The sequence below is a fragment of the Ammospiza caudacuta genome, chromosome 2 (genome assembly GCF_027887145.1).
Source record: "Ammospiza caudacuta isolate bAmmCau1 chromosome 2, bAmmCau1.pri, whole genome shotgun sequence".
NCBI lineage: Eukaryota > Metazoa > Chordata > Aves > Passeriformes > Passerellidae > Ammospiza > Ammospiza caudacuta.
This window is the reverse complement of record NC_080594.1, coordinates 120,813,677-120,839,964: the sequence shown is the minus strand read 5'-3', so window position 1 is coordinate 120,839,964 and position 26,288 is coordinate 120,813,677. Positions and strand designations below refer to the sequence as shown.

At 49.5% G+C, this 26,288-nt stretch overlaps 2 protein-coding genes across 3 annotated transcripts in view; both read left to right on the top strand.

Annotated features, from left to right (window-relative positions):
- The first annotated feature begins 3,599 nt into the window (after positions 1 to 3,599).
- Positions 3,600 to 26,288, top strand: part of MRPS6 (mitochondrial ribosomal protein S6) — a 44,174-nt gene continuing 21,485 nt past the window's right edge. Inside the window, exon 1 of the mRNA XM_058821967.1 lies at positions 3,600 to 3,850. Within this exon, the coding sequence (XP_058677950.1) occupies positions 3,806 to 3,850 (45 nt within the window). The 5' untranslated portion in view covers positions 3,600 to 3,805. The remainder of the gene's footprint in view (positions 3,851 to 26,288) is intronic.
- Positions 3,674 to 25,112, top strand: SLC5A3 (solute carrier family 5 member 3). 2 transcript variants are annotated; one of them, XM_058821956.1, is made up of 2 exons: positions 3,674 to 3,850; positions 16,799 to 25,112. In XM_058821956.1, the coding sequence occupies exon 2, from the start codon at positions 17,093 to 17,095 to the stop codon at positions 19,238 to 19,240; it is 2,148 nt and encodes a 715-aa protein (XP_058677939.1). In that variant the 5' UTR covers positions 3,674 to 3,850; positions 16,799 to 17,092; the 3' UTR covers positions 19,241 to 25,112. The 2 variants fall into 2 exon arrangements, with proteins under 2 accessions (XP_058677939.1, XP_058677945.1); XM_058821962.1 differs by lacking the exon at positions 3,674 to 3,850 and adding an exon at positions 10,493 to 10,621.

Below are 26,288 nucleotides of genomic sequence, written 5' to 3'. Positions count from 1 at the left end.
TTTTAAATATTCAACATTACATTTCCTACAGTCTTTGGATGCTTTTGGAGGAAAAACCAAACTTGTGAGATTCAAGGCAGTTTGGAAATGTTGCACACCTTAGATGGGTGGTGAAAGATCTGGGGATCATCCTGAGCTTCCATAAAGGGATGGACAGGGCAGGGCTGGCACAGCTGGAACGTGTCCAGGGAAGGGGCTGGAAAACTCCTGAGGGAGCTGGGGGGGCTCAGCCTCGAGAAAGGAGGCTCAGGGGGACCTCGTGCTCTGCACAGCTCCTGCCAGGAGGGGCAGGGAAAGGAGGAGAGGAAATGGCCTCAGATGGCACCAGGGCAGGCTCAGGTTGGAGATTGGCACAGAAAATTTCCCTGGCAGAGTGGTCAGGCCTTGGGCTGAGCTGCCCAGGGAGGTTTGGAGTCACTGAATTGTCCCAGAGCAGTCTGGATGTGGCCTTGGGGACAGGGATTGGGGTGGGGCTGGTGGGGCTGGATGGTCCTGAAGGGCTCATCCCTGCTGACTCTGGGCTTCTGGGATGCCCCATGAGATGCCCACACACGTGTGACAGACAGGTGTAGTCACTACCTGTGTTGCTGATGTGCATGAGAGACCCTCAGGCACCCAGATCTCATCCCAGGGATATCAAACATCCACCTGGGAATGGATTTATGGGCCTCAGTATCAAATGTTTCTGCTGGGAGCAAATGCCATCACAGACAAAAATGGACTCAGGCTCGGGCTGATGTCTGGGGAGTCCTGGGACAGCTTTAAATACAGCTGGGGGGATTCCCAAAAAGGGGAGGTGGGGGAGGTGGCCACAGGTAGATGTGTGCTTAGGGAGATTCCATGTGGAATGGAGTCAGAAGTGAGACTGAACAGAGACTGTAAATTTATATCCTGCTGGGAATCTGATACTGGCATTTGAAAGCAGCACTGGGAGGGCAACAGGGACAGGGATTGAAAGTTTCCTTTTCTTCTGCCAGAGGAACGTTTGAGGAGGTAGAGCACTGGAAGAACTGGGAATTAGAGCTCTCCCCACTCCTTCCTGCCTCTGGCCAAAATGTGACAGCTCCAAATGTGACAAAGAGAACATCATGGGTCACCTGTGGCTGCACAAGGAGCACCTGGAGCGTCGGAATGGCTGATGTGGGAATGGCAGGGATACCTGGACATTCCCACCTCACCTGGATTTCCTCCTGAGCTTGCCAGGCACATGTCCAGAATAAAAAAGGTCAGGCCAGACAACACTGTATTAGAAAACAAACAGGGAAGCAAAGCAAAGGGAAGCAAACCCAGAGAGAGTTTGCATTGTGAACACCAACAGGCAGTAAATTCTCCCTGTCAGCTGCCTGGCAATTACTGCCTGAGCACGGAGCGGTGGGAGCTTGGGAATACCTGTAAACACTTCTGCACAGGCAATTTGTCTTGTAGCAGTACCCAAAACAGCTCCCAGGACTCGCACAGCCCTCGTGCCTGGAGGGCACAGGATGCCTTGGGAAGCACGGGGGAGCTCACACCTGCCTGAGATGGGGAAGGCCCACAGCAGCACCCGGGGCTGGCTGAGCTGCAAGTCCTGCTGAAAAGCGCTGGGAGGAGTTTTCCACTTCCATGCCTGCCCTCAGGATCCATGGCAGTGACCGTGGCAGCCTCCCTGTGCAGGCAGAGCAGAAGAAAATGTCCCTGGTTTTGGAAAGGGCACGGCTGGGGCACCCAGGGGAGGTGTTGAGGCCTCTCTGGCTGGGCTGGGGCTGGGATTCCAGTGATATTTCATTAAAGTCGTTTAATCTCGAGATCTGTCACTTTCTCTGCTTCTCCTTGGGCACGGTGGGGCTGCTCGATCTGCAATGGGGCTGCAGGATCGAGCAGTGAGGGCTTGAACAGCTTGGGCAGAAACTCGATTTTTTCTGACTGTTAATGGCTCTGCAAAGCCAGCATTTTGGGCATGAGGGTATGAGGGAAAATCTCTGCTGTGGGCAAGACAAAGAGCATTCAAACAAACCCCCAGGCCCCTCCAACACCTTCTCTAGTGGGAGCAAGTGTTGAGCTTCCAGCCCAGCCCAGCTGGCCGCTGGTGTCAGATGCAGCTGCAGGGATCTGTGTCACTGACCTTGGTGCCTGCACGTGAGCAGCGGCCAGGGGCGCGTGCCAGGCTGGGAAATGCGTGGCCAGAGCCTCCCTCACGGGGAGGACCCGGCCACCAAGGCCACCACACACGCAGCTTCACCTCCACCCTGCTGCTGCTCGGGCCTCCACACCCCGCACGGCCACGAGAGCTGCTCACACCACGGCTGGGACTGAGCATGGGGAAGGACCTGAGGGTGCCCTGAGGATGGGGAAGGTGCCGGGCCTGCATGGGGGTGCTCTGAGGATGGAGAAGTTCTGGACGTGCCCTGAAGGACTCTGCAGATGGACAAGGTCTTGGCTGTGCACTAAGGAGTTCTGACAATGGCCATGTCCTGGGGGTGCAGAGGTGCCCTGAGGATGAGGAAGGTTCTGGAAAATACCAGGTTGACCGTGGCTCAAAGCAAACTGGCCGGGTGGAAGGTGTCTGTGGCCATGGCAGGGGGTGGAGCAGGACAATTCTGCATGTCCCATCCCACTCGAGCCTTTTTGAGTGCTGGTGACATGGGCGGGGTATCCCACACGCTTGGGGGTGTCCTACATGAGCAGGGTGTCTCAGTGTCCCATAGGAGCAAGGTGTCCTGGTGTCCCGCCCGGGCTCTCCCACACGTCCGGGGTGTCCCACATGAGCAGGGTGTCTCAGTAACACACCGGGATGTCCCACGCGAGCAGGATGTCCCACACAAGCAGGGTGTCCCGGTGTCCCACATGCCCGGAGTGTCTCGGTAACACACCGGGGTGTCCCACATGAGCGGGGTGTCCCGGTGTCCCACCCAGAGTGTCCCACATGTCCAGGGTGTCCCGGTGTCCCACTGGGCTGTCCCACACGAGCAGGGTGTCCTGGTGTCCCACACGAGCAGGGTGTCCCGGTGTCCCACCGGGCTGTCCCACACGAGCAGGGTGTCCCGGTGTCCCACATGTGCAGGGTGTCCCGCTGTCCCACCGGGCTGTCCCACATGTGCAGGGTGTCCCGGTGTCCCACCGGGCTGTCCCACACGAGCAGGGTGTCCCGGTGTCCCACATGTGCAGGGTGTCCCGGTGTCCCACCGGGCTGTCCCACACGAGCAGGGTGTCCCGGTGTCCCACATGTGCAGGGTGTCCCGGTGTCCCACCGGGCTGTCCCACACGCGCGGCCCGGCCCGAGCCGCCCCCGCCACACGCGGTCCCCACGCGGCGCGGCCGCGAGCCCCGGCCCCCCCGCGGCGCTCCGTGCGCGGCCCCGGCCGGGAGTGAGCGCGGCCCGGCGGGGGGAGCGGAGGGGGCGGCGCAGTGGAAATTTCCACTCCCTGCAGCAGCGGCGGCGGCGGCGGCTCGGGCGGCTCGGCGGGGCCGGGGGCGGCGCCGGCCGCGGGGGCAGCGCGGGGAGGGCCCGGCCGTGCCCGCGCGGGGGTCCCGGCCCTCAGGCCGCGGTGCGGGGCAGCCCCGGCCCGGCGGGGGCGGCGCTTGGCGCGGGCAGGGCCGGCCCGGTCGAGCGTGCGCAGCTGCTGCGCCCTTTAAGCCGCGCCGCCCCTGCCCGTACGGGTGTCTGAGCCGCGGGAGCCGCGCGGGAAGGAGCCGCCACAGCGCCGGGACGCGCCTTCCTCCACCACCTCCTCCTCCTGTCCCCCCTGCTCCTCCTCTCCGGCCTCGCCGCAGCCCCCTCCTCCCCACCCCGTGCCCCGCTCCTCCCGCCACTGCCAGCAGCTCTAAGATGCCCCGCTATGAACTGGCTTTGATCCTGAAAGCCATGCAGAGGGTGAGTGAGGGAGAGGAGGCGGGAGGAAGGGAGGGAGGGAGGCAGGTGGGACTGGCAGACCCCCTCCATCCTTGCCCCGTGGTGTCGCCGCGGTGTCCCCTCGGTGCCCGCTGTCCCCGCCGCACCGCGTGGCCCGGCCGGCCCTGTCGCCCGCAGTGTCGCAGCGTGTCCCGGGCTCCGCGGCGCTTCCCCCGCGCTCCGGCCGCTTTCCCATCGCCCCTTCCCTGCCCGCTGCCCCCGAGCCGCAGTCCCCTCTCCCCCTCCCCTCCGGCACGCAGGTAAGCAGATCCCACGCTCTGCGAGCGATATGCGGTTTTCCCTGCCCATCCCCTCCCTCCGTGCCTGGAGCAGGTGAAGCCGGCCCTTCCCCTGCCCCTGCCGGCGCATCCCCCTCTCCCTCTGCAGCACCAGCGCTTTCCATCCCCCTCCCGCACCTGTGCCGGGCCTCTCCTCGGCTGCCCTGCGCTCCGGCAAGCCTCGGGGCGAGGGAAAAGGGGCGGCAGCGGAGGATTCGCTCCGGCCAGCTCCCAACGCGGGGAGCCACCTTCCCCCCCGTGTGCCAGGGCATGCCAGGGATGGGGTTTTGCACGCAGCGGTTGAGCGGGGCCGATAGGCCGGGCCCTATCGCCCCCGGGAAGGGGCGCTGGGGGTGGCAGCAGCCGTTGCCGCTGTTTTTTGGCAGCGCGGTGATAACAGAGCTCGGTTAAATGATGCTCTTCCCATTCGGCAGGAGCTGAGTCAATACGTGGAGGAAGGGAGGGGGGTGGCAATGGGGGATGTGTGTGCGTAAAAATAATAATAAAATAAGGCCATCTCCGTGTGGATGGGAGGTTTATTTGGTAAATAACAGCTGATACCGGCCCTTCTCTAGCACCTTCTATAGCCTTTGTTTATCTGCTACTTTCCAGCTTAATATGCGGTGCTGGTGGTGGAATGTAGCGGCACTTGCGCTGGGCTGGAGCCCTCCGATCCAGCCCGGCGTGGATACGCTGGGATTTACCCTTCATTCCCACCAGCACCTTTTCCCAGCGAGCAGCAGCAGCTCAGCAGCGTGGCCGTGGCTTTTTGGGAATTACGGGAGCACGTCTGGTGTGCCGCATGCACTAGTACATTTCCATTCATTTTACATGGACCATCCACATGTCGGGGCTGGCTTCTTTTTTTTTTTTTTTTTTTTCTCTAATGTATTTTTCCCCGTGGTTTAGCTGCAGAAGCTGTAGTAGAGACATCTCACCTGGGTCCTCTAGTGGAGAAACGCAGCAGCAGGGAGAAAGCCGGGTGACATTGCTGCACCAGCTCACCCGGGCTAAAATACGCTGCTTTTCCACTTGCTTGTCAACATAGAATTTTTGTCCGATTTTTTTTTTGTTCCTTTCCACACCTCTCCCCTTGCGTGGATGAGGCAGAGATGGTTTTTGCAGCCGTGCTGTTGATGTGGGAGATGGGTACTCGGCATGCAGGGCAGGACAGCAAGCGTAGCAAATCTGCCATAATACTGAGGCAGGAATAAACTGACTTCTCTGAAAGGATGCCATGGAGTGCTCTCTGCTGGAAAGGCTCTCTGGTTTCTAGGATCTGACCACGGAGATGCAGGGATAAGCTTTTAGCTGTAAGATGCTTCTAATGAACATCAGTGCTCTCAGGATTTAACATCTGTAACCTTTGCCTCTTTGAAATTGGACTCTCCATCATGTTCTTTCCACATGGATGTACCTTAAAGGGGTTTTTTTAGCTCTGTGATTATGTCCAAACATTTCAGTTTGTGCTGGTGTTTTTAACCCACCCTTGCTGTAAGTCTAAAATTAAGAGTCTGTCTGTAGGTGCTGCTATTTTCGTGCTGTTTTCAGCACACCACATCTGGGTGCTTTTTTTGTTTCCCAATATTTTGCTGCTCCTGCCTCTCTTGTGCCATGAGAACACTTGGAAATATTTTCTTGAGTGGTTTTGTGCTCCGTGGTGCTGCTGGATCTTGGCTGGGGGGGTTGCTCTAATGACCCCTGTAAGCTGTGCTTAACCCTGGCTGTAATACTGAATTAAATGATGCAAAATATGGGCGTAATAAACCAGTCTGAAATGGGGGACTGATTCCAGAACTCCTTCCTGGAGAAGAATAAACGACATTGCTTTTCCACATAGGTGACGGCACCTGGGCAGCTGCTCCCTGTCAGTGCCTCTGTGGTGTCTGTGTGTCCTGGTGCTGTCTGAGCAAGTGCTGGTTCTTCTTTTGGTGTCTGTGATGTCCTTCCTCCGCTGTGGCAGCTCCCCTGTCCCCCTGTCACTTGGCTGTGCTGTGTTCCAGGGCTTGTCCTGAACTTCTCGGAGCTCTCTGGCAGCTTGGTGCCGACCTCAGCCTGGAGACTTTGCTGCCTCTCTTCAGAGGCAAACTTGGTGCTTCTGTGGGGTTTTCCCCACCCACAACTTTCTTTTAATAGTTCCCTTGGCATTCTCAGGGATCCAGGCAGAATTGAGTCCCTCCAGTTCATTTTTGTTGCTTTAAGCCCTGTTGCTGCCCAGCCCTGCTCGTGTCCAAGTCAGGGATCCTTTCCTGTTCTTTCCCTGCATGTGGGTTCTGTTGGGAGGGTCCAGCACACCCCATCCATCCTGCCTGATGCTCTCCTCAGGCTTGGCAGGCTCCAGAGCCTCCTCAGCTCTCCTTTTGTGCCTTAAAAATGCAACACCCAAGAGCTTTGGGAATGGGAAAACTTTCACTTTGCACTGGTGCCACTTATCAGCCTTTGTCTCTGGCTGTCTGCATGTACTTCCCATAAAAAGTCAGGATTTTATTCTGGAGTAAAAGCTGAGCAGCTCTTCTCTGTCCTGATTTGTGAGAGGTAATGGACTTGGACTAAAAACACTGTATTTTTATATACTAAAACACAGAATATTTTTTATACTCTGTATATAGAGAGAGTTTTTCATCAGCAGAGCCTCCAGTTAGTGACTCTTGGGAAAACAATAATAAAAATAGCCCCAAAATTAATAACCCCCCAGTACTCTGTGGTGTGTTTGGAGGGTGAGAGGTTTGTGTAGCTGAGTGTGAGTTTATGGAGGAGGTGCTTTGGGCAGAGCAAGGTGTGAGCATGGAGGTGAAATGATTCATTTTGCCCATTGTGTTGCTTTCCACACTGCAGCATGGAAAGAACAAATGCTGGGGGGAGCTTGGGGGCACATTTGTTATCAGCAGTGTCCAGGTGTTTGCAAACCAAACCTTACCTGCCCACAGCTGCCCATGGCCTGAATTCCCTGCTCATAACAAAAGCTGAGCTTCCAAGAATTCCTGCTTTTGTCCCATGTTTGTCTGTGCGTGTGGGGACTGTGGTGGAGCAGCACCTTCAGCAGGGAAGGGCAGTGAATCCCCAGGAGGGAATCTGCAGGAATTGTCACTGCCTGGGAGAGCAGGGAGCTCTGGAAGTCCCAGGAAGGAAGGAAGGAAGGAAGGAAGGGCTGGCAATGGTTTCCTGCTCTGAGGCTGTTTCTCACAGCGACTGTGGGGTGGCAATGCCACATCTCCGAGGGGATTGGGACACAGATGGGAATCCCACAGTCCCTGACCTTGGAGAAGAGCTCCAGGATGGAGTCTAGCCTCTGACTGATCCCCACCCTGTCACCCAGAGCAGAGCACAGGGACACCTGTCCCACCAGCAACTGATGGGCACTTGGTGAATAACTCGGAGTATTTCACTACAAAGGAGGAAATTCATCAATATTTTATAAACAGCGTGCCCATCTTCACCTGTGACAAAGTTCAAACACACAGTGTCAGAATCTAAAACCTAACCACCTTTTTTTCCAGCAAAAATACCTGGACTAGGAGAGCCACCCACCCACTTCTGGAATCCCAAAGTGGTTTGGGTTGGAAGGGGTCTCAAAAATCACCTTGTTCCACATGGCAGGGGCACCTCCCACTATCCCAGCTTGCTGCAAGCCCTGTCCAAGCTGGCCTTGGACACTTCCAAATTATTATAATAATAATAATCCTGCAGTGAATGTGTGCTCTCATTTCCCCAGCCATGTTCTCACAACACAACTTGTCTTCAGCAGCTGTTTGTTGCTTTTGGAGTGGCTTGCTGTGTTTCCAAAATTCCCTACCTGCCGTGTGGGGATTGTTGGCTATTTTGGGAAAGCCAAAGAAAATGGGCAGTAGTGTTGCTTGACATCTTGACTATTTCACTTAATTGCTGTGTAGGCAGCTGCAGCAACTGGGCTTTTGATGTCTCAGTTGCCAGGAAGGAGGGGGAGAGAACGAAGCAGGAAGATATTGGGTTTATTTTATTTTATTTCCTTTCCGGTGAACCACCTGCTCTTCCAATGGAATTGTGCATCTTCCCCACCCCTCTTCCCAGCTGAGCAGGTTAAAATTACACAAAAGTTTTCTCCTCTGTTCCCACTGGCATTTTCAGTAGGCTGGAACAGGCTCTGAGCCTGGCAGGGAGGGCTCCTGGAGCTGGGGGTGGTGCTGGGATGGAGACCAAAGGCAGGATCAGAAAACAGCAAGATCCAGCCCTGGCTCTGCTGGAGGAGTCACCTTTTTGTTTTCTGCCCTGAGCATTCCATAAGGAGAGCTGCATTTTGGGGAGTGTGGTGCAGACAGCATTTGGGAATGATACCCTCTTGCCTGATATTTGACATTTCCAGTCTTGGAAGAGCTGGAATTTCTGCCAAGTGTGGCATACGTGCCTGGCTCTGAGAGAACACAGAGGATTATTCTCTGCTGCAGAACAGTTTAAGCCTAATTTCAGTTCCTTGCAGGCCCTGGTGGGATTTCAGTGGGGTTTGGGCAGCCCCTCTTCAGGGGACAGCAGTGGGGTTAAACCTTTGAGTTCAGGCTTCTCTGGGCTGCCCTGGTTCCTCCCCAGCAATGAGCTCTCTGCTCCTGCCTGGGTGTTGTTCCTGCTGTCTTCTGGCTGTGGACAGGGAGGTGTTGGTAACTTCAGCATGGAGCAGATTCTGTCCCTGAACTCTTGGGAGAGCCCTTTGTGCTGAGCAATAATCTCTGATGGTTGGAGAGCCCTGAAATGTGACTGATTCCTGTAAAAGTTCTCCACTGTAACAATGAGGAGAAGCTTCTCCTTCAGCTCATATGTGTGTGTGGTTTCTGTCTCCTAATCTTTATCAGTTCCATACTTTGGAATGATGGAAGCTCTGCTTTCCTCCATGTGTTCTTTCAGGAGCTGATTTTTCCAGTTCCCTTGTCCCAGAACCATCATTGCCACACAAAAATTGCTTTGGCAATTAAGTTGTTGTTAAGTATTTTATCTTCTCTTTTGTTTTGCCCAGAGCAGCTGTGGCTGCCCCTGGATCCCTGGAGGTGTCCAAGGCCAGCTTGGAGCAGCCTGGGACCGTGCAAGGTGTCCCTGCCATGGCACAGGTGGCACTGGATGGGCTCTAAATTCTTTCCAACCCAAACCATTCCAGGATTTTTTGATTTGTCAGGCTCCATCCATGGCAGGCTGATAATTCCTGGAGCCACAGGCACCCTCACCTCCCTGGCTGCTGATCTGGGGTGAGGGAAGAGCTGTTTATGTGGAAGCAATTGCTTGGTAGAGCTTTGTGTCCCACCCTCTGTGTCCCTTACCTGAGGGCACCAGGTGTTTCCCTGGAAAAATTCCTGCCCTGTGGAGCAGCAGGGATATCCCCAGTGTGCATTGAGGAGCTGATAAAAAGCTGAAAGCAGGGAAAAATAAAACCACAGAAAGAGATGCAAAACATAACTAATTATGGAGAAGTGGAACGGGAAAAATTGGAATCAAATATATGGAAAGTAAAACAAGATGTGAAGACCTGTCCTGGGGAGCACTGGTGTAAACATTAGTGCTAAAAATGAGATTCTAGAGCAAATTCATCACCCCTGGGGAGGAGAAGGGCAGGAAGGAAGTGGATGGTGTAAAGTGAGGTTTATGAACCCAAGAAACAGCATGGAGGAACTGCAGAACTGTTGTTCTGCTATTTTTTAATCCTGGTTTGTCCACTTGCAAGCCAGTCCCTGTGTTCAATCCTGCAAACATCTAAGGAAGAATAAAAAGCCAGGTCCATGCAGAGGAGGGAATGTGTTCAGTGGAGTTGGTGTTTTAGAAAAAGAAATCAGTGTTCAGTAGCTTTTACTAGAGATGTTCTGTATCAAGCTTTGTAATTAGCATTAATTGTTTTAGAACCAACAGAATTTTATTGAACTCTGGTTTTGGTGTCTTGAAATCTCCAAGAAGAATCACAAGTCTTGAAACAGCACCCAGCTGGCTGGGAAGCTTGAAGAGCCTCAAATTCTTGGATTCTGTATGATCCTGAACTTTTGTCCCACCCATCAATAATCCTGGGGGTGCTTTATATTCTTCCAAAGATTGTGGGCAGCCAGAAATGTGATGGGAATTTGGGGAAGTCCTAAAGAAACTTAATGAGTCTGGTTGGTTTTTTTTTCTTTTTTTTTTTTTGTTCTTCCTAGAAATTTGAAGAAGAATTTCCTCCTGGTATCTTGCCCAGTTTCATGGGGACTGACACTTCTCTTTTCTCATTTCCCAAGTAATTTCTGCACTCTCACAGCCAAAAGCCTCCTCAAATGGGACGAAGCAGCACATTTTTTAGGCTGGGATTATCCAGTTCCTGCTGGGTGCTGATCACCACCAGCTGCATCACAGCACTGAGCCTCCAGCTGAAGGAAAGGGCATCCTCAGCAGTGGCAGAGATTTTGCAGCATTTCTGATATGTGCTTCTAAAAAGGTGATAACCTTGTCCAGAGGACTGAGAAATCCACCAGAAATCCAATTCTTGGCTGCTGAGGTTTGTTTGACTCCTTTTCTTGCTGCTGCTCTGGTGACCAAGTGTTCATCTCCTCCATCCCTGCCGTGGCAGTGCAGTGTTGGTGCTGCTGCGTTTTGGGTTCCACAAGAGGGGATTTGAGCCCTGGGGCTGCCTCGGTGTCTTGCTGCACCTTTCAGGGCAGTGTGAGGTCTTGCCTGGTGCTGTGAGGTGGCAGAACCTTCCAGTCTGGCTTTTTGCCCTCTGGTGCCCTTGGTGTGGCTGTTGAGCACGTGGCTTCTGGGTTGTCTCTGCCCCTTTTTCTTTCAGTTCCTGTGGAAAAGAACTGTGTCCTGTGGAGGGGGGAATGGCACCTCTCTGTGGTTTCCTTGCTGGGCTGGGCTTTGTGGTGACAAACTGAGCTCAGGAGGGCCTTGCTGGGGCTGCAGCCGAGGCAGGAAAGGTGCTGAGAGCTTCTGCAAGGCCCAATTCCTTGGCAGCTTCTGCTCCCTTCACAGAATTACAGAGCTTGGAAAAGCCCTGCCAGCCCATGGAGTGCCAGCTGTGCCCCATGGGCACCTTGTCCCCAGCCCAGAGCACTCAGTGCCACCTCCAGGCCTTCCTTGGGGACTCCAGACCTCCCTGGGCAGCCCCTTCCAGGTCCTTCCTGTGGAGAAATTCCTCCAGATAACATTTGTCACCCATGGAAACATAAGCCAATTCTTTGAGCTGACAAGGGGAAAAGGAAGGTATTAACTCCTTATTTTTTTTTAATTTGATAATTGATGGATTTATCTCCTGGGTATGATGGGTATCCTGTCTAGGTAGGCCTGGAGAAGACAGAATTTCTTTCTGGTATCTCTCTGTATTTAACAGATGAAAAGAGAATTTCTGTCTCCTTCCCTCTGTCCCCAGCTTACTCCTTGCCCTGGAGGTATTTGGAGTTTTGGGAAGAACAGTGGAAGCAAATCAGTTCCTTATTCCTGCTGGAGTGCTGGGGACTGGCTCTTGGCAAAGGGAACCAGCCAAGTGTGAATGTCACAGGCAGTGGCATGAAGTGCTCGGGCAGGGTGATGCAGATCCTGAAAAAATCCATCTCTTCTTGCTTTGCAAGGCTGGAGCTTCTCTTGTGTCCACTGACTGCTGGAGCGTCCTTCCTGTGCCTTCTGCCCTTCATTTGTGACTTGCTGGGACACTGGAATAGGTGTATTTGCTTGGCATGAGGGGGAAAATGGTTAAAAAACCCAAAAAATGACAACTAAACGAGGTCCTGCTCTAACAGTGCCAGTGCCCTTGAGCTCCAGTTGGCCTCACATCACTCCAGCTCCTGCTCTGTAATTGTCCACTGCCCATCCCATTTATGACTGGCAGGGAGTTCTGTGTCTCTTGCTTTGGGGTTACTTATTTCTCTCATGTCTCCCTCAGCAGTTGTGTAGAAAAGAATCCAGAAGAATTTATGCTGGACCAAGCTGCTTTTTTGTGCTGCTGCAGTAAAATGAAGACCAGAGCTGGAGTGATTCCTGACCAAAACAAAAGTTCCTTACGTGTTCATAACAACTCCTTTGAGTGAGTGGCTCGTTCCTTGCCCCTCAAATTGGATTTTTTTTGGTAGTGCTGGTTTACAGAGCTGGCTCCTGAGTCCCCCAGAGCAGCAGGAGCTCGGTGTGGTGATGGTGCAGAGTGTGACCAGCAGGTTCAGCCAGGTGGGCTCAGGTCACCTGGACATGTGGCCCTTTCCTGTGCATCCTCTGGGGTCCAGGGCTGGCCTGGCATCCCCAGCAGCTCCAGTTATTTATTGGCTGCTCCAGGTCATTTTCTACCTTCCCCGTGTGCCCCAGGGGGGTTCCTGGCACACTCCTCTGCCCCAGCTCCTGGTTTTTAGGGAAAAGCCTGGAACTGCTGCCCTGGATGCTCAGGGCTCTGTTGAGCAGCTGCCAAGGATAGCCCCTGCTTCCTCAAGGGCATGTGCTACATAATTTATGTATCACTTACTCCATGAAGAGCTTCAGTGCTCCTTTTTTATGTTCTGGAGTGCTGCAGTAAATGGAACAAAGTTTTTCCTCTTTTTTTTTTTCCTCTAAGAGGTTTTTTTCCTTGTGTTTACTGTGGAGCAGTGGACAGGTAGGAGCTCCCTGGTGTGTCCATGGCCAGGAGTGTGAGGGGTCTGGAAAACACACTCAGGGGGTGGCACATGGCACACACCCCACTCAAGGCACAGGACTTGTGGTATTTATTCACTGTTCTGTGGCAGAGTTAATATTTTCCATGATGCTGGCAATCTGGACAGTTTTCTTCCACACAACAGAGCTGTTCAGTAGGTGAAGTGCTGCAGATCTGATTTCCAATACTCCTGCTTGACTGTGGAGAGGGAAAATGTTGTTCCCAAGAAATAATCTGAAAACTGTGAGCAGAGCACTTAATTTGCTAACAGTGGACACTGCTGTGGGATAGGTGAGCATCTACATCCCCAAATTAACCCTGAAAACATCAGGATTGGTGAGGAGAAAAGGAAAGTCAGCTCAGACATTCCCATCTGCCAAAAAGCCGACGGAGCTGAGAACAAATGGTGGCTTCAGAGCTGGAGCAGTTGCACTCTGGCACGGTTTAAACACCCATTTTATTAGAAAAGCACTGTGGAGAAAGTTTTCCTTTAGAACAATCCTGCAAATTTCTCCTCAAAATCCCACCCTGGGTCTGCTTCACATTATGAAATCTCTCTTCAGGGACTTGCTTGGGATTTTTTCTCCCCTTAAGGAACAGGCTGGGTGTTGGAGAGACATATGCATTGTTTCACCAGAGCTGCAGCCTCTATTTGCAGACAAGAGGGAAGCACATTGTTTTGTGTCTTTGATATGATCCAGCCAGAAAACAGCCTCAGGGAAGAAAATTCCCAGTCCTTGGCAGCAGCACTGTCTTTCTGCCTTTTTTTTTCCCCTCTCTCTGTCAGTGCCACAGTGTTCACTGTTCTAATAACTCAGGACTAAACTCACATGGGGCATCTCAAAAGTCCTTTGTAAGACTTGAGGTCAGAACTTGCTGAAAGTTCAGAGGGACGAGTCTCATTTTCCTAATGAAGAAAAGTTCCAGGGTTATTTTGGAATTAGGTCTAAGAAACTGGTACAAGAAGCTACTTCAGTGCTGTAATTTAGTGACAGTGCAGCAAATTCCTGATGGCTGCTGAAAACTTTCCACCTTCCAGCTCAGGCAAACTGAGCCTTGCAAAAAAACCCTCAGGTGTTGGTGACAGAAGGCAGGGTTCAGCTCTCTGAAATGTGGTTATTTTAGGTGCATGGACTGGCTGTATCTTCCTATGGAAGATGCTGCAGGAACTTCACTTGTTGTTTATTTTGGTTGGAATGAGCCCCCTGGAGCTGAAGTGACTTAACTGAGGAATGTCACAATTTATTTGAGGGCAGCTGCATCTAATAGTGACACACTTGTGAGAGAGTCTGATCCTGGAATTGCAGGAGGTTTGGATTCCCAGGGACCTCAGAGCCCATCCAGTCCCACCCCCAGGGCACCCCACCTTCCATTATCCCATCCAGCCTGCCCTTGGACATACCCAGGCATCCGGGGCAGCCACAGCTTCCCCCTGTTAGTATCTGTTTGTAGAAACTCTCTGGATACCTCTAATATCAAATTGAATTGATGTTAATGGAGATTTTTGTGATTTTTCCATACTGTTCTATAGGATATTTGTGACAGGTCACTGATGAACCTACAAGGAAGATGGTGGGAGGTGAACTCAAGTTAAAATCAAATATTTTTTAGTAATGAGAAGGACAACAGAACATTAAAAATACTAACTATTAGCATTTCCTTATCTGGCTGTTCTCCTGGTTTTCTGTATAGCAGATTTTCTTTTTGTCATATCTCACTAAAATCTCTTCTTCTCTTTCTCTTCAAATATTTATAGTTTTGGTATAAACATAATGTAGTTGGAAAATTAGCTGAATATAGCAAAAGACACAACACTATTAAAGTGTTGCTCCAAAGTGCTTAAAACCAAGAATAGTCCATTAAACTTGGCTCTGATTGCGTCATCTGATGTGTTTATAATTTTGGGTTGGATTAAGCTATTAGACCATTTAACTACTCCTGTATTTGCGGGTGGGGAGAAATGTGAATTCTTCTGTGGAAGAATTGAAAATACATCTGTGGTTTGAGGCTTCTGAGGAATGATAAATTTAGCCCAGTGCTGTAATCAGTCCGTTTTGTGCCATTCTCCTTAGTCTCTCATTATTGGCTGTAATTCCAGCAGAAGGAATATCTCTATTCTCAAGTGGATTTGTGGTGCTGGGGGGAACCCTTATTATTTTTATTTTTTATATTTTTCTCCTGAAAAACAGCTGGACCATGCAAATGACAGAGTGGTGGATTTCTCCTTAAGGTTAAAGTTGTGGCTTGCTGGGAGCTATTTTTAAAATCTATGAGGAGTTGCACGTTTTTACCTCAGTACCACTGCTGCCTTTAACACAATGGGTGTATTTTCAGCCTTAACTCTCTTGGAATTTCAAATGGTTTTATTGACCCTTTAAACAAACCAAATATATGGCAGGGATGCTAAACAAGAAACCAACCAAATATTAGAATATGCTATCAGGCTGTTTGTATTAATGATTAATTAATGGGGAAATGGCAGCTCCAGCCTTGTGCCAGGGAAAGAACTGGAAGGGGATGCCTGGAGCTGGTGCTTGTAGGACTTGTGAGATTTTATGGGCAGAAAAAAGACCCAGTGTAGGTTTTCTTGTGCTTTTACCAGTGGGTGGGAAAGAGGAGTGGAGTCAGACCCTGTTCTTCACTTGTAATAATCTCATTATTGCTACCGAAGGTTTGTGTTCTGATCTTTAGACTAAACCTGTTCTTTGCTTTGGTCTTCCCTTCCCATGGCCATTGGGTGTAGGAGATGGAAGAATCCCGTGTCCAGCTCTCTCCAAACCCATTAGAAGCCTCTGGGTTGGTAGAGGGTGCCCAGAGCAGCTGGGGCTGCCCCTGCGTCCCTGGCACTGCCAAGGCCAGGGTGGAGCAGCCTGGCACAGTGGGAGGTGTCCCTGCCATGGGTGGGCTCTGAGGTCCCTCCATCCCAAACCATTCAGTGATTCTGTGGTACCTCCCAAGGCATAAACAGGAGATGGGAGCACATCCCAAATCCATGAGGGAGCCACCATGCAGCTCCTCAGGGCCCCTTCCTCTGCCACCAAGTCTTCGTTGTCCCTTTCCTCCACTTCCAACAGGTTTTGTTTCCTGCCGAGTTTGGGAGCTGTCAGGTGGGATTGGGAGTTTGGGAAGGGTGTGGCAGGGAAAGCTTTGCCTCCCTACCTCCCATCCTCTCCATGCTGGGATGGGAATGGATGCTGGAAGGACATTTCCTGGCATCCTTGCAGCTGTGACTGCTGCCAGAACCCACCCAGTGTTCCCTCCTGTGCCTCTGGTGCTCCCACAAACCCCAGGTGTGCTGTCCAAAGGGACTGGCCCTAAAGTGAGATGTCAGGTGGAGTTTTGCTTCTGCCACTTGCAGGAATGGGATGTTTTCTCCCCTTGGATCATGTGGATGTGTATGGAGAGCTTTCCAAGTGAAAAATAACCCTGTGATTATCTGTACCTCTGACAGGAGCAAACTCACCTCAAAACCTGCACAATAACCTTGATTCTCCAGCTGATTTGAAATGGATGTTGATATTTGAGAGTGCTGTGACCTCACTTTGATTTTTCTAGCAGCCAGCTGGTGTCTCAGGTGCTGTCCTGTGGTGCCAGGATCTCCCAGGATTTGGGAGGTGCAGTGCAGGAAATGCTGAGCCAGGTTTGGGCTCCGTAGCCATTGTTATTTGTTGGGCTTTTAAAATTTTATTTTCCTAAGATTGCTTGGAAGAGGAAGATCTGGTTAGTGGCTTGAGAAGGAGACTTATGAGACACCAGAGTAATGAAAAAGAAAATGTATTTTTGTTGCTTCCTGTGTTCTGGGGAATTTGGGTCACTCAATCCTCCCGAATTGCTGCGTCTCTGAAGGTACCTGTAACCACTGAAGTTGACTTGTGAAAGGCTTTTACCACTTAGCCCTTCAAATATTGAATGATGTCTGTTATGGATTGCAGGAAGTATAAAGGGGGAAAAATCTGTGGTGTTCAGTGATTTGTTTTACTACACTTCAAATTTTTTCTCATTACTTCATGAAATTCCTCTCTAATTCAATCTTTGTCTTTTGTCTTTGCTGCCTTGCAGGGTTGGTACAGTAGGCCTCACTAAACTTAGCTGCAACTAAGAATTTCTCCTACATCAACTGAGTTAAGGCTGATGCTCTTGTGGAATGTGGATTAAAAGTGCGTGCTAAGTTCCCAAATTTGAGAAGCGGAGAAAAGTAAATGTACCACTGCCACCAGCATCAGGACAGCAAACCAAGGGACAAAGAATTTGACCCGCTGTGTTGATTTTGGTTAAAACTGGTTCACGTGGTGCTTAAGAGACGTTGGCTGGGGGGCGAGAAGTGGACGTCAGCGAAGGCTTTTTGGTTACAAAATGAGGGCTTCTTTGGAGCCAGCAGACATTGCCATTGTGGCCCTGTACTTCGTGCTTGTAATGTGCATAGGTTTCTTTGCCATGTGGAAAAACAATCGGAGCACCGTGAGTGGCTACTTTTTGGCAGGGCGTTCTATGACCTGGGTAGCTATCGGGGCCTCGTTGTTTGTGAGCAATATTGGAAGTGAACATTTCATTGGGCTCGCAGGATCTGGAGCGGCGAGCGGATTCGCCGTAGGCGCGTGGGAGTTCAACGCCTTAATGCTTTTGCAGCTTTTGGGATGGGTCTTCGTGCCAGTCTACATCCGCTCGGGAGTGTACACCATGCCCGAATACTTGTCCAAGCGGTTCGGAGGGCATAGGATTCAAATCTATTTTGCAGCGTTGTCTCTGCTTCTTTATATCTTCACCAAACTCTCGGTTGACTTGTATTCGGGGGCGCTTTTTATCCAAGAGTCCCTAGGGTGGAACCTGTACCTGTCGGTGATCCTGCTGATCGGAATGACGGCGCTGCTGACCGTGACCGGAGGGCTGGTGGCCGTCATCTACACGGACACCCTCCAGGCGCTGCTTATGATCATCGGGGCCCTCACACTCATGATCATAAGCCTCATGGAGGTCGGTGGGTTTGAAGAAGTGAAAAGGAGGTACATGTTGGCGTCACCGAACATCACCTCCATCCTCCTCACCTACAACATCTCCAACACCAACTCCTGCAACGTCAGCCCGAAGCCCGACTCTCTCAAAATGCTGCGCGAGCCGACGGACGAAGACATTCCCTGGCCCGGGTTTCTGTTGGGACAGACCCCGGCCTCGGTGTGGTACTGGTGTGCCGACCAAGTCATAGTGCAGAGAGTTCTGGCCGCCAAAAACATCGCTCACGCCAAAGGCTCCACCCTCATGGCCGGCTTCTTGAAGCTGCTGCCCATGTTCATCATCGTGGTGCCGGGCATGATCTCCCGCATCCTGTTTGTGGATGACATCGCCTGCATCAACCCCGAGCACTGCTTCCAGGTGTGCGGGAGCAGGGCCGGCTGCTCCAACATCGCCTACCCGCGCCTGGTGATGAACCTGGTGCCCGTGGGGCTGCGCGGGCTCATGATGGCCGTGATGATCGCCGCCCTGATGAGCGACCTGGACTCCATCTTCAACAGCGCCAGCACCATCTTCACGCTCGACGTCTACAAGCTCATCCGGAAGAGCGCGACCTCCCGGGAGCTCATGATCGTGGGCAGGGTGTTCGTGGCCTTCATGGTGGTGATCAGCATCGCCTGGGTGCCCATCATCGTGGAGATGCAGGGCGGGCAGATGTACCTGTACATCCAGGAGGTGGCGGATTACCTGACCCCGCCGGTGGCCGCCCTGTTCCTCATGGCCATCTTCTGGAAGCGCTGCAACGAGCAGGGGGCTTTCTACGGCGGCATGGCCGGGTTCGTCCTGGGCGCCATCCGCCTCATCCTGGCCTTCTTCTACCGCGCTCCCGAGTGCGACCAGCCGGACACCAGGCCCGGCTTCATCAAGCACATCCACTACATGTACGTGGCCACGGCGCTGTTCTGGATCACCGGGATCGTGACGGTCGTGGTGAGCCTGCTGACGCCGCCGCCCACCAAGGAGCAGGTGCGGACCACCACGTTCTGGGCCCTGTGGAAGCGCGGCGCGCCAGACAGCGCCGGCAAGGGGGAGCTGTACCAGGGCCAGGAGAAGAGCATCCTCAAGTGCAACGAGAACGCCAACCACATCATTCCCAATGGGAAGTCGGAGGAGAACATTAAGAACGTGAAGCCGGAGGACATCAACCTCCTGGTGACGTGCAGGGATGACAGCAACCCGGTGATCTCGGTGAGCCACTCCGAGGTGGAGACGCCCGTGGATTGTTACTCCAACGGACAGGCCGCCCTGATGGGGGAGAAAAAGCACGAGGAGGAGGAGGGGACTGACAACAGGGCGAGACATTTGAAATTCATAGATTGGTTCTGTGGCTTTAAAAGTAAAAACGTAAACAAGAGAGTGGTTCGGGAGGTCGAGGAGGAGACTGTTTGTTTACAAATGCTGGAAGAGACTCCAAAAGTTAAACTATTACTAAATACTGGACTGGTCTGTGTCTGTTCCCTTGGAATCTTCATGTTTGTCTACTTCTCTTTGTGAGTGAATAGTGAACTTTTAAGGGTATGGCTTAAACATACAGAAGTTGATACAGGTCTCTGGAGATTTTTGGTTTTTCCTTTCTTTTCTTTTCAAACAACATAACCACAACCCAGGCATTGTTTACGCTATAATTGTAAGGTCAACTCAGCTTTAGCCTATTTCGAGACCATTTGAGATGTGTTGTCCTCCCTCTGCTGAAAGCAGAACCTGTCCTGTGGTGGCTTTTTCTTTTTTCCCTTTTGTGTTGGTTTTATTTTTTTTTGTTTTCCATTTGCAGCACTAACCTTTTGTTTTTCTGTGTATAAATATACCAAAGGCAGGCAGGTGGCTGTGTTTGAAGTCAGGCAGTTACAGCTCAGTCAGCATTAAGTGAAGATAACAGGTAATCAGTTACCAGCGTGTAAAATCTGAATGATTAAAGCTGTGTCAAAAGATTTTTAAACGCAGAGCTGTGATGCACATTTATAAAATAACTGTATTACCTTGGCCAACTTAGCACTTTTTAATTGCACTCACTGCTTTATTTCTTTTTTCAGTTTCTCATTTTTCTTCTGGCAACAACAGGAAGCTGTTTTGTCTCATTTTATAGCACTTAAAACATGATGGCTCTTAGCAGCTTTCTGCCTTTTTTTTTACTCTTTTTAAGGAAATTTTTTTCTTTTGATTTTTATCCACTGTAAATTCCATTACTGAAAAGTTTCTGTATTAAAAAAAAGAAAAAAAGAGAAAAAACTAAAACAAAAATAAGCCTGGAGATGACAAACTGTCAATGGAGGAGGACGAAAAAGAAATATTCTTTCTGTGGGGTTTTGTAGTATATTGAAATTGAAGAATCACAGAATTCTTGGGGTGGGTTTGGGATGTCCCTGGGCAGCTGTTCCAGGGCTCTGCCACCTCCATGGAAAGAAATTTTTCCTCAGGTTTGGGTGGAATTTCTTGAGTTTTGGTAAATGGCCAAAAGATTCATTCAGCCTCTCCACTCTCTGAACCTTGGACATTGTAAGGATTGAATCCTGGACATTGTGAGGATTAGCTTCTTTTTAGGGAAAAATCTGTTTGCAGGTTCTGCCATATGGGAAGAAGAAAACCATGAAGCTTTACATGTCTTGAAAAACTGTTTTGCACCCTGCAGAAGGGTTTTCCTCTGCTGTGTCTGGGAGGAATCCCCGAGGAGGAAGAGGAGGAAGCTCCGATGCTGCAAGGGGAGAACAACTGGGAAGGCGAGGAAGGGGAAATGGGAGGGAGAGGTGAAAGTGCTCCTTGTTTTCCAGAGCCCTTTTGCCCCGTGTCTTCTCCCACTTCCCCTTCCATCCTGTCAAACTTCCTCTTTGTATTTTGAGGAATCCCAGAATCCCTGAGCTTGGAAAAGCCCTCCCTGGTCATTGAGTTCCAGCTGTGCCCAATCCCCACCTCGTCACCCAGCCCAGAGTGCCACATTCCTTGGGCACCTGCAGGGCTGGGCACTCCACCAGCTCCCTGGGCAGCCCCTTCCCATCAGTGACCTTTGTGGGAAGAAATTCCCTCCTTCCCTCCCTCCTCAGGAGGATCCTGAGGGATTTGGTGTCAGGAGACGGGGAGCGCGTGCAGCCACAAATCTGTGCCGCCAATTGAGGTCTGTCATGTCCTCAGGATTTTTCCAAAAACCTGAATTCCTCCCTGGCAGTCACAGCTATTGGTAGGGCTCCAGATCCAGAGGATGTTTCGGATGGATGGATGGATGGATGGATGGATGGATGGATGGATGGATGGATGGATGGATGCCCAGGCAGGGATGAGCAGTCCCAGGTGTGTGGAGGATGTGTGTGCAGCAGGTTGGTGCTCTCATCCTTCCCCAAGCCAAGCTGGCTCCTGGTTTTGGGAGCAGAGCCCACCAGTGTTAAAACTCCTCTCTCCAGGGCAGAGTGGCCATATCCAGGCTTTCCATGGAAATAATTCCTCCAGTTGTCTTTGCTCCTGAGCTCGTTCAGGAGAGCATGAACTGGCTGGGCCAAAATCAGGCTGAGGGACCATTGTGAACATTCACCAAAACCACTTGAGGGGTCCAGCACCATTTCCTTGGCATACAAACAAGAACCAATTCCTGTGGGGGAAACCTTTTTGTAGAGATGAGATTTGGGTCAGTCCTGCCTTTGCCTGCTGGAGCAAGTTTGCTTTTCCAGTGGTGCCATCCACACAGCTTCTAGCAGATAAATCCCAATACATCTTTTCAGATAAGATGATTCACTTCTATTTTTGGGGTGGTTTTGTTTGTTTTGATGGTGTTTTAGTATCATTTGAATCTCATTCATTCCAAAACTTTGACCAGAGGCTGAGATGCCCCACTTTTCGCCACTTGGTTTAGTTGTTGCTGCTGGGAAGTAGAACTACTCCAAAGTGGAAAACTTGGAGTGTTGTCGCAGTATTTGTAGAGAGGAGCCACCATACATGGTGCTGATGTTGCTTCCAATGGGACAAGACACATTTTCTTATGGTTTGTGTGTCCACAGCTTGGTTTGGGAAAACATTTTAAATCCTATTTAAGGGTGAAATCCTGGTGTGTGGAATTAATGGCATCTCAAGTTGCTTCATTAGTGGGCTGAGCTGTGAAGGACGGTTTGATGTAAAGACGTAGGGAATTGTTTCCATACAGGATAAAATCATTTAGGGCAACATTTGATCATAGTGGGATGAAAAATAAATTGTAGAAGGTAAAGCTAATTCTCAGTCCAACAATATCCTCCTGACAAGGCTGGGATGTGGCTCCAACACCCGCTTTGGCCCAGGCAAGGAGACTCGTGTCCGTTCGGAGCTTTGATCGCTCTGAACCATTTTGGAGCACGATTTTGGAGCAGCTGCTGGCACTGGGATTTTCCAGGCTGCTCCTCGATGTGCAGCGCTCTGCCACCGCCTGGGAAGCCAGGTTAGCTCAGGGACCCTTTGGCTCGGCTCCATCGCCCTGTGCTGTCCCCAGGGTGCCTTACACGGGCAGGCGGCCCAAGGCGCGGCTCCTTCCAGCGCTTCTCCCTGCTGCTTCCCTCCCTCCCTCCCCTGCCATTTGCTCCTGCAGGAGGACACCTGGGAGAGCCAACAGGCACAATTCCAGTGTCCTGCTTGCTCACATCCGTGGGGAGCTCTCCTTGGCCGTGGGAGGGAGCTGAGTCCTTCAGGACCGAACTGAGGTGCTCCATCTCCCACTTCCTTTATTCTCCCTTTAGCTACGCTAACGAGCTGCCACGTTAATCACACTGCTAATTGGCGGGCAGGATCATCATGGATTATTAATCTGCCTCCCCACCCCATCCTCAGACTTGGTATTGTGAAGCTTTTAAGCAAATTCTTTCTCCAGTGCTTTTTTCTCTTCGGGTGTTTTGTGTGCTCCTCTTCAGCCTCATTGTGTCGTAGAGATCCTGCAAGTTGCTGATGCTCTTTGCTGCATAAAACCACTTAATAAAAGGCCTTTATTAATAAATAAAGATATTCCTGAGGTTCCAAGCAGGCTGCCTGATGGCAAGAAGGACCTTGTGTAGAAGAAGGGATTTTTCATAGCGTAAACAAGCCTTTGCTGAAGGGAGAAGTTGGTAAATTTGGGGTCAAACACCCATTTTTTGGTTCAGCAGAACCATAGTGTTTCCCAAGATGGAATTTTGTTGCCTGGCCCCTCCCCCTGGGTGGGGCTGGTTGTGCTTCTGTCTTGCAGCAATGGGTTTATTTATTATTGCCTTGAGTTTAGGATGACAAGTCTTGGAAAACTGAGTTTGGAATGACAGCTTTTTTTTCTTCTTGTTATTTCCCTTAACTTATTTTTTCTGGTAAGGTATTTGAATTTTGCTCCTGGAAATGGTAGAAGCCTTTTATTTAGAAAAATAATTAAAAAAAATAAAAAAGAAGAGGCTTCTTGAGAGTTTAATAGTACACTTTGGGAGACTGTTTTTATTTAAGTTTTTTTTAAATGGCTGATTTGATGCTCTTCTCTGCCAAAGTTTAGAGGCTTTTTTTTTTGTTGTTTAATTTTTTTTAAAATAATTTTTCCTGTTTAGCTTTTAGGGAAAGCAAACCGTGCGAGATTGTAAGAAATAAAAATGGCCTTCAGTATATTCCTTATATTGTGTATTTTTTACTTCTCCACTTGTGTGTTCCCTGATCCCAGAAGGGCCAGGATGAGACTTCTGATGAGAGTCATGAGCCCTGTAACCCAAGAGAGAAAAGGATTTATTTCCATGAGGTTACAGTGGAGGGGGCAGAGCCACCAGGGAGCTCTGCCAGCACTTAAAAGATGCTTACAACTTTAAAACAGCTTTATTTTTTTTATATATCTATTTTTTTAAATCCTGAGATAGAGGAGGTGTTGGGAATTGCTCCCTTTCAGAGAACAGAGACATGGAAGGAGCTGGAGTTGCCAAGCTCCAGCTTTCTCAAGGAAATCTTTGGATTTAGCATGTACAGAGAAGCAAAATTACTCATCTGTTAATTTGGTATTCTGTATGTTCTGTGCCCTTAAATGTAATTGTTTTGAAAATAAAACTAACCTTGTTATGTGATGTTAAAAGCAGACTTCTGTGCAATGTTTTAATTTTTTTTTTGTTTTTTTAAAGAAAATGTTTGTATATAATTAAATGGTTTAATGTGCTTTAATTGGCCTAAGGTAAAGAGTAGTCCTAGAATGTAAAACATATATAATTAGAATTTCTGATTTCACTGTGAGATCTCTGAACTCTTGGTTTTTTGGTTTTGTTTTGTTTTCTTTCTTGCAAAGTGGTTTTGTTTTGTTTACAAAACACTTTCTCTTTGATTTCTTTCCTGGTGTTGGTTTCAAGGCATTTGCTTCACTTCTGTTCCAATCTTGAACTCATGGTATAGTGACATCTGGTGACACTTGGCATTCTCAGTTCCACTGTGTAAAGTCAGACACTTTGAGCAAAACTGGCGGTGAAATGACAATTCTGTGTCTAGGGATTCACGCTTTTCAAATGAGGTGGTTATAAAAATAGTTGCTGTGCAAAATGTTAGTAGTCTTCTTCAAGAAGAAAGCAAAATTTTCTAATCTCACTCAAGCAGTCTCTTCATTCATCATCTTCTTTTTTAAAGCACAGTGTCAAAGTGATGCTGCTTTACCTTGTATCTCTGAGAAAAAATGTTTTTTTAGATATCTGTGAAGTATTTTTGGGTTTTGTTGCTGTTGTATTTTTCTGCAGATTTTATATAAAATACCAGTTAATGAACTGCCTTTTTTCTGTTGGTTTTTTTTAACTCTCTAAAATACATTTCAGACCAAAACCAAATGATATCATATAGCATTTGAAACCTGCCTTTTTCCTTGTCCCTTGGTTGTTTTTTTGGAAATAAGCCAAATGGGCATGTAGATAAGATCACTATAATGGATCCAGGTCTCTTTTGGTAAAGTGTTATTTAAAGGTCTGTTAAGATCTTATAAGACAATATAATGAAAAAAAACCCTTTACTGTAGTAGGAATATAGATTTAGAAGTGTTAATGAGATTAATACAGCTTAATTATATTGTAAGTTGCTACTGTCCTTAATGACAAGCTTTTTGTCACAGAAACGATGTATGATAAATTAATTTTGGTCTAGTGTATAGAATTATCATATTGCTATCAATCTTTGAAGTAAATCTGATGCAAAATTTTCATAGTTAGCATTGCTGGCCCTGTGTATACTGTTCTTTGTATACTGTATGCATTTTATTTTGCCTCCTGCATTAGTCTTCAAACTAAAACTCTTATTAGAGAGTATTTGGATACTTTCAGACTGTGTTTCTTGCAGTTTACATTCCTTTACCATGGCATTTTGTCCTGTCTCAAAGTATTGTATGGAAATGTTTCAAACTTCTGTACAAAGTTTCAATAAAAATAGAGAAAAAAAAAAACCAAAAAAACCCCAAACGGACCAACCCACCAGAACAGAGAGTTTTGGAGTATTTTACTCTCAGTAAACCCTGCAGCTAAAGAGGATTCCTGCTTCTGTTCCTGCTCATTCCAAAGGCAAAGCCAAACTGGGTTCTTTGAGAGTTCAAGGAGAACTCCAGGATCCCAAATCCTGAATTTGGGCTCTGGTTTTGGGAGGTGGGGCTGGGCTGGGCTCAGGGCACAAAGCAGGAGTGAACCCCCCTTTGGCAGAGGAATCTGCTTGGCTACCGTGCAAAATTCCTTTATTTTCGTTGTTTTATCTTTAAATATCCTGTTCAGTTGCTGCTTCAGCAGTTCTTGGGTGGGACCAGCACCTTCTTACTGATTGTGGGGTTAAAACATCAGCACATGCTGTGAGCAGAGCCCTGAATGTTCCACTTCCTTCTGCTCATCCCTGTCCCCCCATAAGGACATGGTGAACTTGGGAATCACGAATTCCTTGGCCGGTGTTGGTGGTTCAGCAAGGGGAAGGGCAGGCCTGGTGTTAAATTAGGGATTCACCTTCCTTTGCAGATGGGAGCTTGGCAAAAACTGTGGCAAGGCTGCTAAACCCAGAATTTCATCTGCAGACAAAACAAATTAACCCAAAATTTTCATTTATTCTCTTCTTTTGCCGCTGTGATGTAAAAGAAAAATGGACATTTTGCTGTTGTTTGTTTCACGGGGTGGATAAGAAACATTTTTTGAGAGGCAACTTTGGATTTGGGATGAAAAATAAGCATTTTCCTGCTTTACAAACTTGGTTTGGATTTGTGTTTTCCAGGAGGGAGTGTTTTAATGAGTTAACTATTAATTAACCAGTTCCATAATTAGTTTATTAGGTGTTTACCCAGTGAGCAGCTTTCCAGGTCAGCGATTCTCAAAGAGGTTCAAGCAGCCTCTTTGGCAGCAGCTGCTTCTGTTTGTGTTGGCCAAGCCTCACTCCCCGGTTTGCTGCTCCTTCTTTGGGGTTTTGGGTTCCCCTTTGGGGTTCTGGGCAGGATTTGTGTGGAAAATCCCACACAGGTGGTGGCAATGAGGACTTTTCCTGCAGGGAATTCCCTTGCTGGGATGGGGCTGCCTCAGTTTCCCTGTGCATGTTCTGGTGCTGGGAAAGGGAAGGAGCCAGGAGGTTTCACTCTGGCCCTTCTCACTTTAATCAGGTT

Excerpts from the sequence above, each read along its gene's own strand:
- SLC5A3 (XM_058821956.1), top strand. The coding sequence starts at position 17,093 with ATGAGGGCTTCTTTGGAGCCAGCAGACATTGCCATTGTGGCCCTGTAC.